Genomic DNA, 25670 nt, shown 5'->3' on the forward strand with positions numbered 1-25670 from the left:
CTGCTAAATGATCCACAGCCTAAATCTACAGTCTACGTGACTATCTCCTATTTGAAATATCTGTCCTGCCTTTGCCACTCTCACTAACATGTACCTCATTTAATCCTACTATATGTGTTAAGTCAGGCTCAGGCTGAACATGCCAGTTTTGTAGAAGATGGGAAATGTCATTCCAAATTCCAATACATGTAATAAATATCTTCAGTGTATCCTATTAACGTACTCAAAAATTTTTGTATTTAAAATTTTTTGGCATTTAACCATAGCCTACAAGATAGTGTAGTACTTTTCCTTTGTTCCTTTGAGTCATTGACATTTTATGAGAGACACAGACATAGCAAAGACCACCTTTGACTTCCTGAGGGAAGGGAAGTCTGAGAGAAGCAAAACAAACAACTCAAAGTCAATGCTGACGGCCTATGTTCTGCTAGAGACAGCTTTCCAGATTGCTCTATGCTCTCTGTCCTCTAGACAGCCTTTCAGACTGCTCTCTGTGTTCTTTCTCTGGAGACAGACCCTCCCATTCTAAAAACTCTCTGGATAGCTTATCTTTTGCAGATCAAAAGTCCAGTTTTTTATTTACATATCAATTTACCCATTTCTCCATGTTCCCTTTTGATTATCCAATAAATCTGCATTCTAGGACTGAGCCCCCTTTTTAGAAAGAGATTGCAAGCATAAGTACAGACACTATGATAGCTAGGTAGGACGCCATCTTGAATTAACCATTCCTACTGTGCTTAGGATTGGACCGAAACTCCCTCTGTCCCAGGCTGACCTGCAACTCAGGAGTTTAGCTGCCTTTGTAAGCATAAACAAAATAACTTAGCTGGGTGGAATCTTGTCCTGTGTTTATCACTCCATAAATCTCTTTATCTTCCTCCTTAGTGTCTATCTGACAAGCTGGCTGATAGTGTATCTGCCTCTGTTGTTTGTTTGTTTATTTATTTATTTACTAATTTATATCTGTGAAGCTCCTCATGTAATTTATATTGCATTCTATATTTTGTCTAGTTGAGAAATTATATATTTCCAAATTTATGTTTTAGTGTTCTTTCCCACAGTCTTAAGAACTGCCCTTATGATCATTGCATTTTACCACTTTACTGAAACATAAAAACTCCCTCGCCTTCTGAACTCTTATTGTCCCAGATTATCACAGGGCCATTAAACTTCACACAGAGGATATTCCTAAAAGGAGGAGTGTGACAATACAAAAACTGCTATACCATCAATCCCTATGCCTACAGCAACCATCAACACTCATGGAGACACAAACCCTCCTGGCTCTGTCCCAGAGGCAGGAATCATGTCATGCTCTGCTTCACATAGGTCCAAGCAGGAGTCAACACAGATAGTTTCCTAAATATTTTAGTTGTAGTTATGTATATGAGTATGGCCCTGTGTGTATATATCTACCATATGTGTTCTTGGGTCTTCAGAAGCTAAGAATATGTGGCAGATCATGGAGGAACTAGAGATAAGATGGTTGTGAATCATGTTCCTGGGCTTCATGATTACCTAGCCTGGTTGTCAAAGTTATCCCATGGATCTGTATATTTCTGTCTCCTCAGTATTGGAATTACTAGCAATGGCATTCAAATGCACACTTCTTCTTCGAGAGATAGAACTTCGTTCCTTACACTTTAAGACAAATATTTTAGCAACTGGTCTATCATCTGAGTACCCTCATTAATCACAAATAATAACGTGCATTAAATACTATGAAAATAAACAGTATATCATTATTAGCATTTGATATTAACTTCATAATTAACATATAATTTGTATTATTTCATAATAGTTGTTTACCTTTGAATATTTAAATGGCTTCTATAAACCATTTTATAAGTTTAAGGTCTTAATATATTCCAGTAGAATTTATTTATATATCATGAATTTCACTTGGTAACTCTTAGTTAAATACTAAAATGTGTTAGTAAAAATGTATTATCTCTTTTCACTATAATATTTTGAGATTATAATTCACTGAGTTTATGAACTCACTCTTTCATAGGCCAGGCTTGAATAAAATCCGTCTAGACACCATTTCTGCTCTATTTATGAAGGAACACTATGCTTTGCTTAAGAGGTAGTTTAACTGAAGAATCCAAAAGTCATTACAAATAACCCATCTAAGGAGGCTTACCACTCAATATAGTCTTGGTATGCTGTCATTTTCTTCCATGAATTCTACTATTTCTTCTGTGTATTCTAGGACTACTACCAGTAAAGTGCATCTAGTACTGTCTACTGAAAACCAGATAAAAACTCATACTTGTTTTCTATGTCTTATCAGCAGTATGCAGATTCATGGTGTTCAAATCTTGCAGCATTGTCACTGTGCATATTATATAGAGAATTGCTAACTCAATGATTTCCAAAATATCTTCAAGAAATTACAAGATATTTCAGGATAAAATAACATGTGGATATTTTGAATCACAAACTCTATCTATCTATCTATCATCTATCTATCTATCTATCTATCTATCCATCTATCTTCAGTTATCTAAACATAGATATATATTTATTGGTCAAAAAAAGTCAGTACAGTCTGCTTGTGATTTATGATGGTTCAAGAATCCTTTGTAAATTATATGATGGGAGAATGTAATTAACATTCATTGGAAACCATTTCAAACATTCTGTGTTTTAACGTAATCTGAGTTAGCAATGCTTGGTGTGGTGCTGTACTGCTGTTAGAAGCAGGAGCTGTGAAGCACAAGGTGAAGCATCTGGTTCATTTCAGTGTACCATGTGGTTAAGGAGTGGTGTTTGGCAGTTGAGGTGTCTTAAATACATGATTTGAATTGTTTACAACTTACTGATAGTTGTATTAGAGGGTAAGGGCTTGCATGATCCGTTTTAATTTCAAAACATTTTTTTTCAGTAGGAAGCAATGAATTATAAGAAATTCATATAGTTTTTATTTATTCCCTTAACTTCTGCCCTCCACCCTATAAAAACACAAAGCAAACACTACTGAACACATACCTGTTGGAAGGGGAAGAGCTGGTTCTTCCCTTGTGGTGTGGTAAGATAGTAGACAGCTCTTTGTAAGCACAATGTCATCAAGTGCAATGTTACCACGGAGACCTTCTCCAACTCTGCCTTCAAACTTGAGTTGAAAGTCTTCATCACTAGACAATGATAATTCTTTTCTCTGCCAGAAATTGCCTTGTTCTTTAGTTAGATTCAGGAGTACCTTTGTGTGGTTTGTGACTGTCACCTGGAGCAAGAGGAGAGCCCCAATGGCACTGCCATACATGTGATAATTAAAAATGATCTATAACAAGAATAGGAAATTATATATGATGAGTATAATTATTTCCACTTCAAAAATATTTTAATATCCTCTTGATTATTAACAGTTCTATAGAGCAAATTGATGTGCACATTCTATTGATGCTTGCAAATGTTAGCACTGAATGAAGGGAGGATAGATAGCCTTGAATTATAAGCAGAGAAGATGGAACAAAAAAAGACTCAATAGAAATTCAGTAGAAAAATGGAAAGAGCTTATTTTTCTATTTCTAAAGCAATATTTCTCAAGGTTATAGGTCTGCTACTTTCTCTAAAGTTCCTGTGATAGCAATTAACTTCCAATACCAAAGTGCAGAGACAGATACTTTGTGAAGTGATTAGGTTATCAGGGCTTGCTCTCCTTCAAGGGACTGATGACACCATAAGAGTGGCCTTATTAGAGTGTTTCCATATTAAATCACAAAGGAGGACTGTGCTATTGTAACACACTCTTGTACTTGAAGCACATTTTTAGTTCTGTAAGATTCACCAGTCTCCATACAGCGAACCCTGCAGAGTTGCAATTACCAGGTTTTACTTGGGATGTTAGAATGTAGTCTTAGGAAACAGAGCCTGGATCTTCTAAAATTAATAAATCAATTTCAAGGGATTCATATTCTAATAGGTCAAAGACAGAGTTTACTTGTTTTTCAGGCACTGTTACAGAGTGGATAGTCAAGGAAAATTCTGGGAAAAAGAAGAAAATGGGTGATAAGAGTGATTCAGAGCCCAGGGAAGCTTTTATTTTGCCAGGTGCCTGAGAGAAAATGATTATAGAAGGCACTCTTTGTACAAGAAGAATACACTATTGAAACACTAACAATTGAGCATATAATGCTCCAGAGAAAAGAAATGAATATGCTTAAAGAACGAAAGATATGATTAATTAATGTGTATAGTGGTTTACTACAAAAGCCTGGCCTAAGAGGAGAGCCATGCCATGTGATTATTCAAATTTCCCAGCTGATGAAGTATTTTTCTACATAAAATAATCTTGCACTGATTAAATTTTCCAACATGAATTATATGATGCTTTTTTCTTAGGACACTAAAACCACTGAACATTACTTATTTTAGTAATAAATATAAAGAACTGGGCCAGCGCTATGAGGTATCAACAGATAGAAACTAGGAATTCAGGACCAGCTTTGTGGCCCCCTGCTGTGTGGATACCAGACAGCCACAGGCATTTTCATTGCCACAGTATTCAGCATTTTGTCGGTCTCATTTATATAAAAGCAATGACACATATATTTTGTATATCTATCTTAAGACATTTTTGAGTCATTTCTATAGTTATAAATTGTAATATGGTAATATGTAAACAATATGGCATTATTTAAACAAGCATCCGTACCTTGGTTTCCAGGGAAGCTAACTGATGAAAACATAAACTATCCAGGAGACACCAAGAAGGAATTATTAACAATTGCGAAATACTAAGACTTCTAAGGATTTTTTAAAATAAAATTTAAAACTATTTGGAGATTTGTTTTTTAATCAATTCCTGTATTTTTCTTGTTACCTATCTTTCATCAATGAAGAAAGAAAACCATTTAATTTTCTTTGGTTAAAGATATTCTATAATGTGAAAAACACAGATAATTTTACCAAAGTCAGTGGTCTTTCTGCTTCCTTTATACAAATACTTGCCATTCTCAAGACCTAGCAATTGTCAGTGTGAACTTTGCCTGCTCATTTGTATTCGATCTATGTACTAAATTTCACAAAATAAGTTCTTTGTCTTAAAAATTTGACACGTTCAGATATTTCCTGATAGTCTAACACTGGCACTTTAAATAGAAACAAGGAGAGTTTGTGACCAAAGGGATGTTGAGATGGATGAAAGTTTTAGATACTATAGCATAAAAATTTAAGGGTTTCATAGGAAATACCAATATAGAAAATCTCGGAAGTCAAACTGTAACTTTATATATTTTGTGCTTTTGTATTTAATTAGATGCATAGACTAAATCTAATTTGTAATTTTGAGATTTTTGTAGGGACAAATAAAGCTAAATTTTAAATTTTGAAACTTGTCAGTTCTTTGTAAGAACAAACCACTTTATTAAAATTCAGTTTAGTAGCAACCCAAAGTGTAATTCTGTCCTGTGACTATTAACTTCCATTGGAAACTGCTTCTCAAGTTCTTTCTCTAAAACTCTCTTGCAGTTCCTCTTTTGTAAAACCATACTGTGAAGCCAGTTTAGGTTGTGACAGAAAATCCCCTTTAATGAATCCTTTACCAAGGATCAAGACTGATGGCAAAAATAACCGCCTGCTTGACATTAAAATATAGAGCATCCTCGTGGGTTATAACTACATCTGCTGTGCACATGAGTACAACAGAGTGATTTGAAAGACATAAGAACTTATATCATGCAACTTTCATCTAACCTGATATATATAATCAGCAAACATCTCTTTCAATATAGCTTGCTTCCAGTGTTCAAATACTGGGGAACACCCAGTTCAGCATATAATAAGGTTAAATAATTTTAGGGTACTTAACTCAATACAAATAAATGACATATTTATTTTTCAGTTTCTAATAACTGAGTAGCACTTCTTTGTGTGAATTTACCATATTTTCTGTATCTATTCCTCTGTTGAAGGATATCTGTTCACGGCAATTGTAAATAAGGCCATTATAAAAAAGGCTGCTATGAACAGAGTGGAGTCTCTGTCCTTGTTATATGTAGCAGTGTCTTTTGGGTATATGCCCAGGAGTGGTAAACCTGGTTCCTCATATACTACTGTGTCTAATTTTCTGAGGAAACTTCAGACTGATTTACAGGGTGATTCCCAGCCATTCAATATACTTCAGTTGAAAATTCATTGTTTAGCTCTAACATCCATTTTTAATAGGATTGTTTGAATCTCTGGAGTCTAACTTCTTGAGTTATTTTTATATTAGAAATTACCCCTCTATCAAATGTAGAATTGGCACAGATCTTTTCTCATTGAGTTGGTTGTCATTGTGTCCTAATGACATTGTTCTTTGCCTTAGAGTAGATTTGTATTTTTTTGAGATCCCATTTGTTGATTTTTTTTGGTATATGTTTGTGTACATATATTTTTTCTTTCTCCATTTTTTGGGGATATTCTCTGTATTTACATTTCAAATGTTATACTCTTCTACTCCTCCCCCCTCCTCTCTCTCAACTTGCTTCTATGAAGGTGCTTTGCTCCCTCTCCCTATCACTCTCTACACCACAGTGCTTTGACTGTTGATGATGTTCATCTTCTGATAAGGGTGCAAACCTTTAAGCTCTTTCAGTCCTTTCTCTAGCTCTTTCACTGGGGTCCCTGTGTTCAGTCTGATGTGTAGTTGCAAGCATCCTCATATGTATCTATATGACTCTGGGAGAGCCTCTGAGGAGACATCAATGTCCAGTTCCTGCCTGTAAACACTTCTTGGCATCAGCAATAGTGCTTGGGTTTGGTGGCTGCATATGGGATGGTTATTCATGTGAGGCAGTCTCTGTAGATCTTTTCTTCAATCTCTGCTCCTCTATTTGCCCTTGTATTTTCTCCCCTGTTGTTCTAAGACCAAGAACTGACAAATGGAACCTCATGAAATTGCAAAGCTTCTATAAGGCCAAGGACAGTGTCAAAAGGACAAAATGACAACTAATAGATTGGGAAAAGATCTTTACCAACCCTACATCTGATAGAGGGCTAGTATTCAATATATACAAAAACTCAAGAAGTTAGACTGTAGAGAATCAAATAATCCTATTAAAAATGGGCTTCAGACCTACACAGAGACTTCTCAAATGAGGAATATTAAATGGCTGAGAAGCACGTAAAGAAATGCTCAATATACCTAGTCATCATCAGGGAAATGCAAATCAAAACAACCCTACGATTCCATGTTACACCAGTCAGAATGACTAAGATCAAAAACTCAGGTGACAGCAGATGCTGGGGTGGATGTGAAGAAAGAGGAACACTCCTCTACTCTTAGTGGGATTTTTAAACTGGTACAACCACTCTGGAAATCATTCTGGTGGATCCTCAGAAAACTCGACATAGTGCTTTTTGAGGACCCAGCTATAGCACTTCTAGGCATATACTCAAAAGTAACTCCAATATCTAACAAGTACACATGCTCAACAATGTTCATAGCAGCCTTATTTATAGCAGCCAGAAGATGGAAAGAACCCAAATGTCCTTCAACAGAGGAATGGGTAGAGAAATTGTGGTAAATATACACAACGGAGTATTACTCAGATATTAAAAATGATGTGTAGATGAAATTTCTAGGCAAATGTACTTGAAGCTATCATCCTGAGTGAGGTAGACCAGTCACAAAAGAACACTCATGATATGTTCTCACTTATAAGCAGATACTTGCCCCCATCCCAAAAAAATTTACAGAATACCCAATAAACTATCCACAGAACTTATGAAGCTCAAAAAGAAAGAAGACCAAAATGTGGATCCCTCAGTCTTTGTTGATTCTTGATCTTAGAGCATAAGCCATTGGTGTTCTGTTCAGGAAAATTTCCCCTGTGCCTATGTGTACTAAGCTCTTCTCCAATTTCTGTTCTATTTGTTTGAGTGTACCTGGTTTTATGTGGAGGGCTTTGATCCACTTTGGCTTGAGCTTTGTTCAAGGAGATAAGAATAGATCATTTTGCATTCTTCTACATGCTGACTGCCAGTTGAATCAGCACCATTTGTTGAAAATGCTGTCTTTTATTTCATTGAAAATTTTTAGCTCCTTTGTCAAAGATCAATAGGTGTGTGTTCATTTCTGGGTCATCAATTCTATTCCGTAGATCTACCTGCCTGTTTCTGAATTAATACCATGCAGGGTTTTTGTTGTTGATGTTGTTGTTATTGTTGTTTTGTTTTGTTTTTGTTTTTCCATGATTGATCTATATAATACAGCTTGAGGCCAGGAAAGGAGATTCTCCCAGAAGTTCTTCTATTGTTGAGAATAGGTTTTATTATCCTGGGTATTTTGTTATTCCAAATGAATTTGCAAATTATTCTTTCTAACTCTATAAGGAACTGAATTGGCATTTTGATGGGGGATTGCATTGAATCTGTAGATTGCTTTTGAAAAAATGGCCATTTTTACTATATTAGTCCTGCTAATATATGGACATGATAAATCTTTCCATCTTCTGAGATCTTCGGTTTCTTTCTTCAGAGACTTGAATTCTTGTCATACTTATTTTTCACTTGCTTGGGTAGGGACATATTAAAGTATTTTATATTATTTGTAGCTATTGTGAAGTGTGTCTTTTCTCTAATTTCTTTTTTATCCTGTTTATCCTTTGAATAGAGAAAGGTTACTAATTTGTTTGAGTTTATTTTATATCTAGCCACTTTGTTGGAGTTCTTTATCAGGTTTAGTTCTGTGGTGAAATTTTTGGGGTCACTTAAGTATAATATAACATCTCTAAATAGTGATATTTTGGCTTCTCCTATCCAATTTGTATTCCTTTGATTCTCTGATTTTGCTGACTAGGTCTTCCAGTACTAAATTTTATAGGTAGGGAGATAGTGGGTGGCCTTGTCTAGTATCTGATTTTAGTGGGATTTCTTCAAATTTCTCACTATTTACTTTGATGTTGGATACTGTTTTATTACATATTGCTTTTACTATGTTTAAGTATGGGCCTTGAGTTCCTGATCTTTCCAATACTTTTAACATGAAGGGGTGTTGAATTTTCTCAAATGTTGTCTCAGGATTTAGTGAGATGGTCATGTGTTTTTTTTTTTTTTTTAGTTTGTTTATATAGTAGATTACATTGATTGATTTCTATATATTAAACCATCCTGAATACCTGGGTTGAAGCATCCTTCATTGATCATGGAAAATGATCATTTTTATGTATTCTTGGATTCCAGTTGCAAGAATATTACTGAATATTTTTGTATCAATGTCATGAAGGAAATTGGTTTGAAGTTCTTTTTCTTTGTAGGGTTTTTGTGTGGTTTAGGAACAAGCATAGTTGTGGATTTAAAGAATGAATTAGGAAGTGTTTTTTTCGGTTTCTACTTTGTGGAATAGTTTGAAGAGTATTGGTAATAGGTTTTCTTTGAACATTTGATAGAATTCTGTATTAAAGCCATTTGTTTTCTTGGTTTTTTTTTTGTTTTTTGTTTTTTTGTTTTGGTTGGGAGACTTTTAATGACTGCTTCTATTTCTTTAGTGGTTTTAGGACTGTTTATGTGGTTCATGTGATCCTGTAAAATTTGGTATCTGGTATCTATCTAGAAAATACTTCATTTTCTCCAGTATTTTTAGTTTTTATGAGTATAAGCTTTGTGGTAGGATCTGATACATTTTTAAATTTTCTCAGTTTCTGTTGTTATGTCTTCCTTTTCATTTTTTATTTTGTTAATTTGGATATTCTCTCTGTTCACTCTAGATACTCTGGCTAACTTGATTTTCTCAAAGAACCAGCTCTTGATTTTGTTGATTCCTTGTTCAGTTATATTTGTTTCTACTTTGTTGAATTCAGCTATGAGTTTGTTAATTTTCTGCTGTCTTCTACTCTTGGGTATATTTGCTTCTTTTTGTTCTAGAGCTTTCAGGTGTGGGTTCAAGCTTTTAGTGTGTGCTCTCTTCAGTTTCTCTTTATAGGCACCCAGAGCTATGCATTTTCCTTCACCATTGCTTTCAATGTATCTCATGAGTTTGGGTATGTTGTACCTTTATTTTCATTAAATTCTAAACAGTCCCATAACCAATAAATAAATAGAAGCAGTCATTAAAAGTCTCCAAACAAGGAAAAGCCCAGGACCAGATGGACTTAGTGCAGCATTCTATCAAATGTCCAAGAAGACCGAATATCAACACTCTTCAAACTATTTCACAAATTTAAACAGAAAAAAAACTACCCAATTCGTGCTTTGAAGCCACAAATTCTAAAAATAAAAAAAGAATTTCAATCTTTTTATTTCTTCCTTGACTAAGTTGTCATTGAGTAGAGCATTTTTCAGCTTTATATATATGTGGGCTTTAGTCTATGGTGATCTGATAGGATGCATGAGATGATATCAATCTTCTTGTTTCTGTAGAGGCCTGTTTTTGATTGATTATATGGTCAATTTTTGAGAACGTATCATGATTTGCTGAGAAGGTATACTCTTTTGGCTTAGTATGAAATGTTCTTTGGATATCTGTTAAATCCATTTGGTTCATAACTTCTGTTAGTTTCACCGTGTCTCTGTTCAGTTTCTGTTTCCCTGATCTGTCCATTAATAAGAGCAGGTTGTTGAATTCTTCCACTATCATTGTGTGTGGTACAATATATGCTTTGAGGTTTAGTAAAGTTTCTTTTACGGATGTGGTTGCTCTTGCAATTGGAGTATAGATGTTCAGGATTGACAGTTAATCCTGATAGATTTTTTTCCTTTGATCACTATGTAGTGAACTTCCTTATCTTATGGATAGCTTTTAGTTGAAACTCAATCAAATTTTTTATTAGAATTGCTACTCCAGCAAATTTCTTTGTACTATTTGCTTGGAATAGTTTTTCCAGATCTTTTATTCTGAGGTAGTTTCTGTTTTTGTCACTGAGTTGATTTGCCTGTAAGCAACAAAATGCTGGGTCTTGTTTACATATTCAATTTGTTACTCAATGTCTTTTTATTTGGAAATTGTGTATATTGATGTTACGAGCTATTAAGGAATAGTAATTGTTGTTTTCTGTTATTTTTCTAGTTAGAGGTAGAATTATGTTTGTGTGGCTATCATATTTTGGGTTTGTTGCAAGAAGGTTTGTAACTATTGTGTAGTTTCTCTCCTTTTGTTAGAGTTTTCCATCTATTATCATTTGTGAGCTGTATTAGTGGAAAGATATTGTGTATTATTTGTTATGGAATATAACAAAATATATTCATATATATATATATATATATATATATATATATATATATATATATGTATGTATGTATGTATGTATGTACGTACGTAAGTACGTACGTATGTATGTATGTATGTATGTAACCATGACATTTTCCAGTCATTCCCAAAAGTCTATGACATGTATAGTATATTCATAAGAGAATTTCTCCGATAGTTCTAATAACAATTCCCTTTCATTCTTCCTCTCAAATATGTCATGCTGAATAAGCTTGCCTGCATATCTGCTCTAGTGCTCCAGGCATGAGCATCCTGTTTTCTGTATGTGACCTTTTAGCAGTTGTTTTTTTTTTTTTTTTTTTTTTTTTTTTTATAAGATCCCTGAATTTCCCCTTCATACCTTGCAGTCTTTGCTTCTCTTGCTTATAATTGGGCTTGATATTCTCCCTGCTTTCATGGGCTGCTGTGGGAAAAAACTTTTGAGAACGATGTAATGACCAGAGGAATTCCCCAGCGTGTGGTCCACTGCTGGCTCTGTGCTTGTAGCTGGGATGTTACTAGCTTTCAGGTTCCAGTCAATGTCCTCATCCTGATCCTGCTCCCAGGTACAAAGGTCAAACTCGAAGTCACAGCGCCTACTAGAGGTACCTGGAAAAATTCCAAATTTAGGTAGAGAAGAAAGAAAACCTACCTTTAAATGGTTCTTCCCCCCACTCCCATCTAAATATTTTTTATTCCTTTTTTATTTAAAATATATATTTTTTTCAAATGGTAAACTCTTTATAGTTATTCTCCCTATTTCTTTCAGTTCCTTCCCACCTCCCCCCTCCTCTGTATCCACTCCCTTTCGTCCTGTTATTAGAAAAGGACAGGTTCTTAAGAGATATCAACACAACATGAAAAAATAAAATACTCTTAGGATGAATCAAAAATTAACTAAGGATATACAACGAAATTTCCACCAGTCCACTTGCTTAACCCAGATATTCCCCACAGTTAATTAATTCTCAGATCGCTAAGTTCTCCTCCCAATATAAATTAACTTTATTTTCAAGGAAAGTATTTAACAGAGACGTCTCTTTAATAGACTACACAGGTGTCTTTCTGTGACCCTCAGTTTCTAAACGTATCTACAGTATATACTGTCAGAGTATTATCTCTAAAGCCAAAATTGATGGCACAACTCTTCTGCTTATATAGTTTAAGTGGCCTTTAAAGCGTCCATTTCTGTGCATCGCTTCATGTTATTGCTGTTATTGTCTGTTTGATTTACATCTAGCTATAACTTACTTTCAAATTGAATGTTCCAGGTTAACCACATAAATGCACAATAATCTTCCTCACCTTTGCATCTGTGCATGAAACTCTGTAATTCCTACATCTGGAATTATCTTTTCCCCTTTTTTATACTGCTACCTCGTACTCCCTTTTAAGCATAACCGACAGTAGAAAAAATAAAGGCATATAACCTTTTGAGATTCCTGGGATATATGAATTTTCTAGATGATCAAGACCTACAAAGATCACTGGGATAGTATAATTATCCCTAAATCACCTCAGTATTTCTTGGATAGTTAAGGAAAAAATTAAAAGCAAAAAACAAACAGTGGGAGAAATAGTGAGTTATAGAGGACTGAGGTGATAAATATGAGAAATTGTCAAAATGAAAAATTCTTTAACCAAGTCATTCAGAATGACAAAGGTACTGAAGGCATGTATTCTGAACAATATCAATCTTCTAATATCTAGTTCTTATTACCGAGAAATAGAACCTTTGAGAAATAGTGCCGTCAAAGGCCGTGCTCAAAAATATGTAAAAAATTAGTATCAGAAAAAATATTACTGTAGTAGAGGGCAAATGGCAATCAGAACTTTCTTTAAATAAGACAGTGTGCTATCTCTAGGAAGCAATTCAAGTGGGCCTTTACTTTCTCTCACATACTCGACTGTCACAGAAGTTACCTATGCCAATTCCCAAGTCACCAAAGATATAGGAATGATGTCTTTATGGGCTGACACTTCATAACATTTAGTAACACAATGAAGTACTTGTGCTGTCTGATCCACACAAAGGAACAAGAAGATTCCTCATATTTTAATAGAAGAAAGTGCTAGGAAAGAAAGATTAAAAGTTAGCTTAATTTTAAAGGAGTAAAATTAAATCTTTCAGTGTAAACTATATGTTAGATCCAGTTGTAAAGGGATTGAAGGAAATTTTAAGATATACAACTCTGTAGTCATTCATAATTTTAATCCCCTGAACTTTGACATCTTGCTTTTAGATGCTGATAAAAGGATGAGTAGATTTTTTTCTGTCAAGTATTCATATTTTTATTATTTGATTAATTGATATTATGTATTTAAAAAACTGACGTGAAGGAAAAAGAGAAGAAACAGAGGTCACCTGCAAAACTAAATCAAAAGATATTCAAGACATTATGTGTAACAAAATTATGATAGGTCGATTTTATATATGTACAAATAGGCCAATTACTTGAATAGCATACATGAATACAGTAAAAAGTTGATATTGTGAGTGGTTTACACTAGTAAGAAAATTATATTAATAATAAACTTTTCCAAAATTTCAAAGATCAATTAATCTTCCTGAAGAATTCCAGAAACCATTCAGTACATACAGATTATAAGAAAAGACAGATGTCCCTATATTTAGATGTCATAATTATCTACTTCAAGAATTCTAGAATGCACAACAAAAACATAGAAATGTTATATGTTGACAAAAATAGCAGATAAGGCAGATATATAATATTATTTTTACTTTGAAAATCTTGCCCATGAACATTAATTAGTGTATGCCACATATTATATGTCAAAAGTAAAATTATTATGTATAGCTATCTTAAACACAGGTAGTTTCTTGTATGCTGAAAGTAGTAATCACTGGTGAGAGGAGGCAGAGACTTCGGCAGTGGAGAAAATTATGATCATGAATCAAAAAACAAACTACATGGAAGACTTTATTTTTTTCAGACTATTCTTTTTTTCAGAACTATTCTTATTTAATATGATTCTGAACAAATTTATATTTTATATAAATGATATCTTTCTAAAATGTAAATGTTTTATAAGGGGAACCACAATAATAAACTGTCTAATTATTAAACACTGTGATAGGTACTATCACAGAATTTTTTTAATATTTGTTTTTTTAATCTTATTTTTTAAACTTTATTTTAAAAAACAAAGATAAAAGAAAAAAATTTAAACATTTTTGCATAAATGTATACAAATACAATTGTGTCAGTGCTTTTTTTTTTTAAGGTTTGATACTCTGCATTAAGGTCTTACAAGTTACAATGAGCAAAAAGTACATGTAAAACAGGGTGTAACACAGAATTAGTCAGCTTTTTCTTGCTGTGTAAAAAATGAGCATCACTTTGATTTGTTTTGTTTTGTATTGTTTTCTTTTTCTTGAACTTCACACAGTCTCTGAGTTGTTTCAGGGGCAGTCAGAGCCTCTGGGGTTAGTATCACACTATCAGTGACTGCATATTATATCTGTTCTTTTGTAACTGGGTTATCTCACTCAGGATGATATTTTCTAGATGCAACCATTTTCTTAAGAATTTGGTTAAATCATTGTTTCTGATGGCTGAGTAGTACTCCATTGTGTAAATGTACCACAATTTTTGTATCCATTCATCTACTGAAGGACATCTGGGTCCTTTCCAGGTTCTGGCTATTATAAATAGAGCTGCTATGAACATTTGGTGCATGTATCTTTGTTGTATATTGGAGTGTATCTGGGGTATATGCCTAGAAGTGGAATAGCTGGATCTTCAGATAGTACTATGTCTAATTTTCTGAGGAATCTCCAGACTGTTTGCCAGAGTAGCTGTATCAGTTTACAACCACACCAACAGTGGAGAGGTGTTCCTCTTTCTCCACAATCCCTCGAGCATCTGCTGTCATCTAAGTTTTGGATCTTGGCCAATCTGACTGGTGTGAGGTAGAATCTCAGGGTTGTTTTGATTTGCATTACCCTGATGGCTAAGGATGTCAAGCAGTTCCTTAGAGGTTTCTCAGCCATTCGATATTCCTCAATTAAGAACGTTTTGTTTAGCTCTGGACCCAATTTTATAACAGGGTTGTTTGATTCTCTGGTGTCTAGCTTTTTGAGTTCTTTGTATACCTTAGATATTAGGCACCTATATGATGTGGAGTTGGTAAAGATCTTTTCCCACTCTTTTGGCTGCCGTTTTCTTTTCTTGAGAATTTCCTTAGCCTTATAGAAACTTTGAAATCTCATTAAGTCCCATTTGTTAATCTTTGACCTTAGAGCTTGAGCCATTGGTGTTTTGTTCAAAAAATTTTCTCCTGTGCCTATGTGTTCTAAAGGTTTCGCTACTTTCTCATCTAATAGTTTGAGTGTATCTGGTTTAATGTGGAGATCTTTGATCCACTTACACTTGAGCTTTGTACAAAGAGATAATAAATGGTCTATTTGCATTCTTTTGCATGCTGAGTGCCAGTTGGACCAGCACCATTTGTTGAATAGGCTGTCCTTTTTCCATTGAATGTTTACAGCTCCTTGGACAAAAATCAGGTGACCATATACACGAGGGCTGATTTCAGGATCTTCTATTCTATTCCATTGATTCACTTGCCTATTTCTGTACCAGTACCATGCAGTTTTCAGCACAATTGCATTGTAATATAGCTTGAGGTCAGGGATAGTGATTCACGCAGATGTTTTCTTGTTGTTGAGAATGGATTTCGCTATTCTAGGTCTTTTGTTGTTCCATATGAAATTGCACACTGATCCTTCCAACTCAATGAAGAACTGGGTTGGGATTTTGATAGGGATTGCTTTGAATCTGTAGATTGCTTTTGGTAGGATGGCCATTTTTAAAATGTTGATCTTTCCAATCCATGAGCATGGGATATCTTTCCATTTTCTGATATCTTCCTGGATTTCTTTCTTTAGAGGTTTGAAGTTCTTGTCATACCGGTCCTTCACTTGCTTAGTTAGAGTCACACCAAGGTATTTCATAGTTTTTGTGACTATTGTGAAGAGTACCTTTTCCCTAATTTCTTTCTCCACATGTTTGTCTTTTGAGTATAGGAAGGCTACTGATTTGTTTGAGTTGATTTTGTATCCAGCCACTTTGCTGAACTTGTTTATCAGCTGTAGGAGTTCTCTGGTGGAGTTTTTGGGGTCACTTAAGTATACTATCATGTCATCTGCAAAGAGTGATGTTTTCACCTCTTCCTTTCTGATTTGTATCCCCTTGATCTCCTTTTGCTGTCTAATTGCTCTAGCCAGGACTTCCAGTACTATTTTAAATAGGTAGGGGGAGAGTGTGCAGCCTTGTCGAGTCATTGATTTTAGTGGAATTGCTTCAAGTTTCCCACAGTTAAATTTGAGGTTGGCTGTTGGTTTGTTGTATATTGCTTTTATTATGTTTAGGTATGGACCTGGGATTCCTGTTCTTTGCAGGACTTTTAAAATTAAGGGGTGTTGAATTTTGCCAAATGCTTTCTCAGAATCTAGTGAGATGACCATGTGATTTTGTTCTTTGAGTTTGTTTATATGGTGGATTACATTGATGGATTTTCTTATATTAAACCGTCCCTGCATCCCAGGTATGAAGCCTACTTGGTCATGGTGAATGATCGTTTTGATGTGTTCTTGGATTCAGTTTACTAGGATTTTGTTGAATATTTTTGCATCAGTGTTCATAAGTGAGATTGGTCTGAAATTCTCTTTCCTTTTAGGGTCTTTTTGTGGTTTAGGAACGAGGGTTATTATAGCCTCAAAGAATGAGTTAGGTAGTATTTCATGTGATTCTATCTTGAGGAATAGTTTGGAGAGTATTGGAGTTATATCCGCAATAAATGTCTGATAAAATTCTGCACAGAACCCGTCTGGACCTGGATTTTTTTTTGGTTGGGAGGCTTTTGATCACTTATTCTATTTCTTTAGGTGTTATGGGATTATGTAGATCGTTTACCTGGTCTTTGTTTAACTTTAAGACCTTGTATCTGTATAGGAATTCATCCATTTTCTCCAGATTTTCCAAGTTTGTGGAGTATAGGCTTTTGTAGTAGGATCTGATGATTTCTTGAATTTCCTCAGTTTCAGTTGTTATGTTTCCACTATCCTTTCTGATTTTGTTAATTTGTATACTCTCTCTCTTTGCCCTCTAGTTAGTCTAGTTGGCGTTTATCAATCTTGTTGATTTTCTCAAAGAACCAGTTCTTGGTTTTGTTGGTTCTTTCAATGGTTCTTTTTTTTTTTTCTATTTGGTCTATTTGTGCCCCAATTTTGATTATTTCTTGCCGACTACTCCTTTTGGGTGTATCTGCTTCCTTTTGTTCTAGAGCTTTTAGCTGTGCTGTAAAGTTGCTGATGTATGCTCTCTCCAATTTCTTTTTGGAAGCGCTCAGGGCTATGAGTTTTCCTCTCAGAACTGCTTTCATTGCATCCCATAGGTTTGGGTATGTTGTGTTTTCATTTTCATTGAATTCTAGAAAATCCTTAATTTCTTTTTTTATTTCTTCTTTGACCCTGCTATCGTTTAACAGATCGTTGTACTTTCCATGTGTATGTGGGCTTTTTGTTGTCTTTGTTGTTGTTAAAGACCTGCCTTAGACCATGTTGATCTGAGAGGATGCATGGGAGTATTTCAATCTTCTTATATCGATTTAGGCTTGTTCTGTGTCCAATTATGTGGTCAGTTTTCGAGAAGGTGCCATGGGGTGGTGAGAAGAAGGTGTATTCTTTTACTTTAGGATGATATGTGCTGTACATATCTATTAATTCTAGTTGGTTCATAAACTCTGCTAGTTTTACAGTGTCCTTGTTCAGTTTCTGTTTTCATGATATGTCCATTGGTGAAAGTGGGGTATTGAAGTCTCCCACTATTATTGTGTTAGGTGAAATGTATTTTTTGAGCTTTATTAGGGTTTCTTTTATGAATGTCGGTGCTTTTGTATTTGGAGCATATATGTTAAGGATTGAGAGTTCCTCTTGACAGATTTCCCCTGTAATGAGTAAAAAGTGTCCTTCTTTATCTTTTTTGATAACGTTTGGTTTGAAATTTACTTTATTCGATATTAGAATAGCAAGTCCTCCTTGCTTCTTGGGACTGTTTGCTTGGAATTTTTTTTCCCAACCTTTTACTCTGAGATAGTGTCTGTCTTTGACTCTGAGATGAGTTTCCTGTATGCAGCAAAATGCTATTTTGTTTATGTATCCAGTCTGATAGTGTATGTCTCTTTATTGGGAAGTTGAGTCCATTTATGTTAATAAATATCAAGGAATTGTCGTTTCTGTTTCCTTATATTATTGCTTTTGTAGGTTCTTTTGGTTTTCTTGCTTAGGAATTTTCTTCTTTTTACTAGGATGTAGTTCCCCTCATTGTATTGGGTTTTCCACCTATAATTCGTTGTAGTGCTGTGTTTGTGGTCAGATACTGTGTAGATTTAGATTTGTCTTGAAATATCTTCATCTCTCCATCTATGGTGATTGATAGTTTTGCCGGGTATAGCAGCTTGGGCTGGCACTTGTGCTCTCTTAGGGTCTGCATCATGTCTGTCCAGGCTCTTCTAGCTTTCAACAGTCTCTGTTGAGAAATCGGGTGTGATTCTGATTGGTCTGCCTTTATATGTTACCTGACCTTTTTACCTTACTGCTTTTAGTATTCTTTCTTTGCTTTGGCCACTTGGTGTTTTCACTATTATGTGTCGGGAGTAATTTCTTTTCTGGTCCAACCTATTTCGAGTTCTGAAGGCTTCTTTTATGCTCGTGGTCATCTCATTCTTAATGGTAGGGAAGTTTTCTTCTACAATTTTGTTGAAGATATTTACGGTGCCTCTTAGTTGATATTTTTCTCCCTCTTCTATTCCTATTATCCTTAGGTTTGATCTTCTCATTGTATCCTGGACATTTTGGGTTAGGAGCTTTTTGGTTTTTGCATCTTCTCTGGCTGTTTTGTCTATGTTTACAATGTTATCTTCAGCCCCCGAGATTCTCTCTTTCACCACTTGTAGTCTATTGGAAATGCTTGCTTCTGTGACTCCTTATTTCTTTTTTAGGTGTTCTACCTCTAGGGTTATCTTATTTAGTGTTTTCTTTATTGTTTCAATTTCCGTTTTAAATTCCTTCTTCTGTTCCTTCATCTCTTTGGTTTTTTTTTCCTCTAGTTCTTTGAGTTCTTTGAGTGTTTTTCTTGTTTCCTCTTTAAAAGCTCTGATTCTTTTTTCTTTTCCTCTCGTTCTTGTTTAAGGATGTCTATCATCATCTTGAGGTATGATTTTAGGTCTACATCTTTTTTCTGGAGTGTTTGGCATTCCAATGTTTGCTGTGATGGGAGAGCTGGGAACTGGTGTTTTCAGTTTGTCTTGGTTTCCTTGGGATATGCTCTTTTGCTTTTCTCTTGCCATCTTGTTGTCAGTGATATGTCCTTGCCTTTCCTTTGTACCTGGTCTGTTTCTCTGGATCTCCACTGGTCTGAGTTCTGTTCTGTGCCCCAAAGCCTCCAGGTACAAACAGAGGTCCCAATGCTGGGTTTCTGGTCCCTGGATCAGGCAGGGAAGGGGCGTACTTTCCGTGTGCACTCGGCAGAAATCTCTCTGCTCCCTGCCTGCTCAGATCCCCTTCTCACCAGTCTTTAAACGTTTGGGAACTGCTGGTCCAGATGGTAGATTGGCTGAGCCCTGTTTTGTGACCCCACTAACACATAATTTAAAAAAGTAACAAACTACTAAGTTTCAAGAGATATTTATAGTCATTGTATAACTGTAATTATAAAAATTTGTTATATAGTATAAGGGTAGATACTTTGTGATAATCATCTTTACTTGCCTGTAACAAAACTAAAGCAAATTTTAAAACCTTATGTTTTTTTTTTTTTTGTTATACAGTTTTGTAGGTAGAAATCCATGTTTAGTTGGCCATACCGCTTTTTGACTACCTTCAGTGAGGAAGACCATTATGGTGAAAGTATATAAATGAGAAAGTCACATAAGGAGTGATAATCAGAAATCAGATAGATAGATACACAGATAGATAGATAGATAGATAGATAGATAGATAGATAGATAGATAGATAGGTAGATAGATAGATGACTGATAGATAACAATGGCATACATAGAGAAGCACAGAGAGAGACTGAGACACACAGACAGAGTGAAGAAGAGAAAGAGGAGGGAAGAAGGAGGATAAAACAAAGTATTGCAATGTTCTAGGGAATATCTTCTAGTGAATCAGACTTTTCTCCTGGTTTCATGTTTTTACTATTCTATTTCTTTACCACAGTGCATTGATGTGTGCTAAATATTATTTTGTGAGTCTTTAGGGACATTCTAGACCAAACAACAAAATATATACAAATCAACAGGCTAGATGGAGCTCTCAATGTAGTTATTACAATCATTTTTTGACAAGAATATGAATGGCAACATAATAATGAAAAAGGCAATTGAATAGAAGGCAGGCCTGATACTGTGAGGATAATGAGTAGCTATAGGAAAATAAGGAATTTTATCTAAAACATAACATCTTGCACACAAATTTTAAAAAATGGATCATCAACTTAAATATAAAATTTATTTGATAAAACATTGAGAAAAAACAAGCGAAAAGTTTAAAGGCTTGAACTTCTTTTAAAATCTTCTATGTTAATACCTTAAAACCACTATCCTGAAAATAAAATATTAATACATTAGACTGCATCAAAATTAAAAATGATTGCTGACCATATCTCTGTTGAAGGAATAGAAACACTATCTGAAGGTTAAGGGTAAATATTTTTCATACATATATCAACAATGTATAATATGGTCTCAAAAGTTGGCTGGTAAAAATATCACTTAGAGAAGAGGTAAAAGAATAAGAAGCATGTTAATAAAAAGAAAGTAAAAAATTTAAACAGACACAAACACATAATAAATCCCAATATTTAAGAGGCAGAGGCAGATAAACCTCTGTTCAAGGACATCCTAGCTACATAATGACTTCCTAGTCACCAGCCAGAGGTACATAGTGAGATTTTAAGTCAGAACTACTTACAAACTTTGTGTCAAAAAAAAAAAAAAAAAAAAAAAAAAAAAAAAAAAAAAAAAAAACAGCCTGTGAAAACGCTACTCAACCTTTTTAGGGCTAAGGATAATATAAATTAACAGTCACTTGTACTTTTCTTTTTTTTAGAGTATGTGCTTTTAGGCCAAGTTTGTTTATGATCATATCATCAATCTAGTTTTAAAAAGTTTCATTTAAAGCAGAGTTGTTGCACTATGTCAGCACTAAGACAATCATTGAAATAAAAGGCTTTGCAGGCTTTAATTTCTCATCTAAGGAAGGACTATATAACAAGGTATGAAATTGCCCAATGGGAAAGGGTATGAGAAACAGGAAGCAATACTAGGTGAACAATTATGCTGGCTAAACATGGGATCTGCAGTTATAGTTATTTCTCATACAGAAACCTCTGAAGTTACTCCCTATTCACTCTTTTTTTTTTTTTTACTTTTGATTTCTTTTTTTTTTTTTCATAGACCGTTTTTTATTGGTAAAAGGGCACATAGAAACAATAAAAACCACAATGGGGTTTCCTAGAAAAAATAATAGTACACAAAACATCTAAAGGAGAAGCACAGTGTTTCTAATACACAGAATTTAACCAAACTCTTTCCACATGGTAAATAAGGCAGTGAAAAATTTGCAGGCAATAGTCCCCTGGTTGTCCAAGACTTTAGAAAAACATTTTAGAGAGTTTAACAGAAAGAAAAGAATGTTGTAGAAAATATCAATCAATACAAATTTTTTTTTGTTTTGTTTTGTTTTGTTTTTTTTCTTGGACTTCACACTGTCTGTGAGTTGTTTCTGGGGCAGTGCGAGCCTCTGGGGTTAGTATCCCACTATCAGTGACTGCATATTATGTCTGTTCTTTCGTGACTGGGTTATCTCACTCAGGATGATATTCTTTCAAACTCATGAGAAGAGTAGGAATAAAAACTGTTACAATACCTAACGATGTTTAGGTGTTGGGGAAAAAGCACCTACCAATACCATTGTTATGTAAGATGATATACTTACTATTATCAATGACAATGGTCTCAGTAGGAATTTGCCATATAATTACTTCAGTGGTATCTTTTTATTTTCTTGTAATTTTATCAAGGAAAAATAACAACATAAAGAATAGTTTTTTTTTTTTTTTTTGCTCTAGCAGTGTTTAAAAATTGGGTACTGAAGCTGGAGAGATGACTCTGTGGTTTGAAACATAGGCTTCTCTGGCAGTGGACCTGAATTCTGTTTACAGAGCCCTCGCAGAGATGTACAGCCATCTATAAATGAATCTCTAGGAGATTTAATGCCCTCTTCTTGTCTTCATGACAGCTTATACACATACAGACATAAAAAATACCCATGCATACTTGCCTGTTTATAAAAAGATAGTATTAGAAAAACTTTCCCTGATGATGTCAATCTTTTGAAAACTTCAAATAAATTTTATATATAAACATCATTTGAGGGATCAATAAAAATACCACATACATGAATCTTCCTCTACTGACTATCACAGTGAGTGCAAAATTTGGACAATAATATACTAGAGTGTTATGCAAAATGTTGAATAAGAATGAGCAGGGATCCCCACAGACAATTGTGAATAGACAGTGAACGGATTCTAAGCTCCAAGGTACTCAGCATCAGCCCACATTAATGAATTCTTAAAGCTTATGGTAGCTGATCCTACCTGGCTTATTAACATTATGATACCTGACCTACTTTCTAACATAATGTTCCCAAGAAAGCAAAAGTTATTCCCAGCTCATGATTAATAAAGTTTCCAAAACAATACCAGTTGTTTTCCAGGTGATGTATCACCTTAATCCAAGCCAATGTTGGGATTAGTGTTTAAATGTGATTTAATTATCTACCCCTCTTCCATCCAGAAGTAATTTACACTTAACCGGAACTCTCCCCTCTCTCAAACGGTGAATGCCCTTGCATCGACTTCCTTTACTAGAAATGATTCATCCTCCAAAATTATTCATATCATTCCTCTTTCTTCTGTGACTCTCCAGGGTCAGGTTTATTAAAATAATCAATATTTAACACACAAATAAAGGCAAGAGAATTTGAGACTCATATGTCAGGTGGCATATGTGAATTGTAGATTAATTGCTTAGATTTTATATACACTTTGATGGTGTGAAATACTGGGCTTCTAACATTTGAGGATTTGGCTTAGATTTTGACTTTGCAACATAGAGACACATACTGAGAAAAAAATCAAACATCAGACATTAAATTTGGGGTCACACTTGACAGGTAGCATGCAGGAAGTGTCTATCTTATGATACTAGACATCTCCAACTCAGCTTTAAGTATCTAGGACATGCGTCTTCTCTTCTATAGTATAGCAAAAAGCACAAATCAGCTGTAATGGCTTGTAGATTATACATACTAAATATACTTTACTTAATTATACTTTCAATTTACCATGCTTTGTTGATGACACAAGTACAATATATGTTTAAGAGTATCTTACAACTAACAAAGAACACCCTGCAGTGCCATATTGCATGAATGACACAAATTTTAATGTAGTGTTTTAGACCGAGACTGAAACTGAATATAACACATAGGTTATGCAGAGAAGAATTGTAATCTAAATGGAGTAAAATTATAACAGGAAATGATTAGTTCTCTGGAGTCTAACTTCTTGAGCTCTTTGTGTATGTTGATATCAGATGTAGGGTTGGTAAAGATATTTTTCCAATCTGTTGGTTGCTGTTTTGTCCTATTGACAGTGTCCTTTGCCTTACAGAAGCTTTGCAAATGCCAGGGTAGTGAGGTGGGAGTGGGTGGATGGGACAAAAAGCATCTCATAGAAGCAGGGTTGGAGATATGGAAGAAGAGGGTTCTGGAGGAGAAACCAGGTATAGGGATAACATTTGAAATATAAAAACAGAAAATACCCAGTACAAAAAAAAATTAACAGGGAACTGGAGAGATGGCTCAGCAGTTGAGACAACTGGCCACTCTTTCAGATGACATAGGTTTAATTTTCAGACCCACACGGTGCCTCCCATTCATCTGTTAACTCAAGTTTCTATGGATCAGATGTCCACTTCTGGCTTCTGTGGGTTTCTGTTTATTTCATCTTAATAGGATTATGCCTCAGGTATCTTCTGGTCCAGGAAAGATCAGAAAGATATGAAGCTGTTCTGAACTCTTTCCATCCCTGGCAGTTTCAGGCTAAAATGTTATTATCAATTTTGTCAAAGCTGACAAGAAGGTAAAAGTTTACTTTAGCACAACATACTGCCAAAGAAATGAAACCCTACATATATTAAGAAGATTTCCTATAATTTCTTTAAGATCAAAATTACAAAACTTCTCATTATAATTAACATGTCAAATAGAATACTGTATAAAAATAATTGTGAATCATGATCAAATGACATCACTTATATATTTATAAGCCTGCTCGAGAACTAAGAAAGCTTATTTTCACTTCCTTTTCTAGCTGTATTGCCTGACTATATTCTGTCTAATGCTGAATGGGAATAAAAGAGAATGCTCATGTTTGTTTCTGTTGTCAGCAGTAAAGTGTCAGTTTCATTCTTATTAAATATACAATCTGTAGTATAGTATGAATATATAGATCAGTATGTAGATAGATCAGATAATAACTCACTGGACTATTTTCCAAATTCCTGGATAAGAGTACTAAATGTTGGCACAATGTCAGTTAATAATCAGTCTTATCTTTACATTCAGTGAAATCTTAATAAAATGTTTCATGGTTGGTGACAACTTGAGCACATGTTCATGTAAAGAAAGCAAAAGTCAAAAATAACGAACAGCTCAGTAAAGGGGAACCAAAATCAGTTTCTTCAGGCTTTGCAATAAAGTGCAGTTATCCAAACAGTGCAGTTTTGTCACAAAGAAGCAAATAGATCAAATAAAAGTATCTAAATGTACGATATAAATGCACATCTAAATGACCAGTGGTAAAGATTTTTTATGATTTCTCATAGATTCAGACTATTGATTCAAAAGCCCAGAGTGGACAACTCACAAATCTCAAGGCTCCAGCTCAAATGATTCAATATCTATTTCTGACCTCTATGTACACACACACACACACAAACACACACACACACAAACACACACATACACAGAGATAGAGAGATAGATAGAAAGAGAGAGAGAGAGAGAGAGAGAGAGAGAGAGAGAGAGAAAGCTGGCATGAGAGACAGAGACAGAACAAGTAGACACACACACACATACGTGCATGTACACATAGACACATAAGTTAATAAGATATATATTTTAACGTATACATTCGTAGAAAATATTAATTCACAGGTAAATCAATAAAGGCATCTTTGTTTCACCCCATCATAGTAGAGAAGTAGATATGTGCATACCAATGTACATTGTATACCAAGACTGTACACAAATATTGTCCTCATAAGAGTCATGCTACCCGATATTGGTCCAATGACTTTTATGCATTTACCTAACTAAACAGAGAAAATATTTTA

General features: G+C 34.6%; 1 protein-coding gene across 1 annotated transcript in view; it reads right to left on the reverse strand.

The window, feature by feature from the left end:
- The window catches only part of MALRD1 (MAM and LDL receptor class A domain containing 1), a gene marked incomplete at both ends in the record, with an annotated part of 691362 nt that overhangs the window by 342713 nt on the left and 322979 nt on the right, over nucleotides 1-25670 (reverse strand). Inside the window, 2 exons of the mRNA XM_080918486.1 lie at nucleotides 2998-3289; nucleotides 11538-11785. Coding sequence (XP_080774612.1) covers nucleotides 2998-3289; nucleotides 11538-11785 — 540 coding nt within the window. The remainder of the gene's footprint in view (nucleotides 1-2997; nucleotides 3290-11537; nucleotides 11786-25670) is intronic.

The sequence above is a fragment of the Micromys minutus genome, assembly GCF_963924665.1.
Source record: "Micromys minutus genome assembly, chromosome: 6".
Classification (NCBI taxonomy): Eukaryota; Metazoa; Chordata; class Mammalia; order Rodentia; family Muridae; genus Micromys; species Micromys minutus.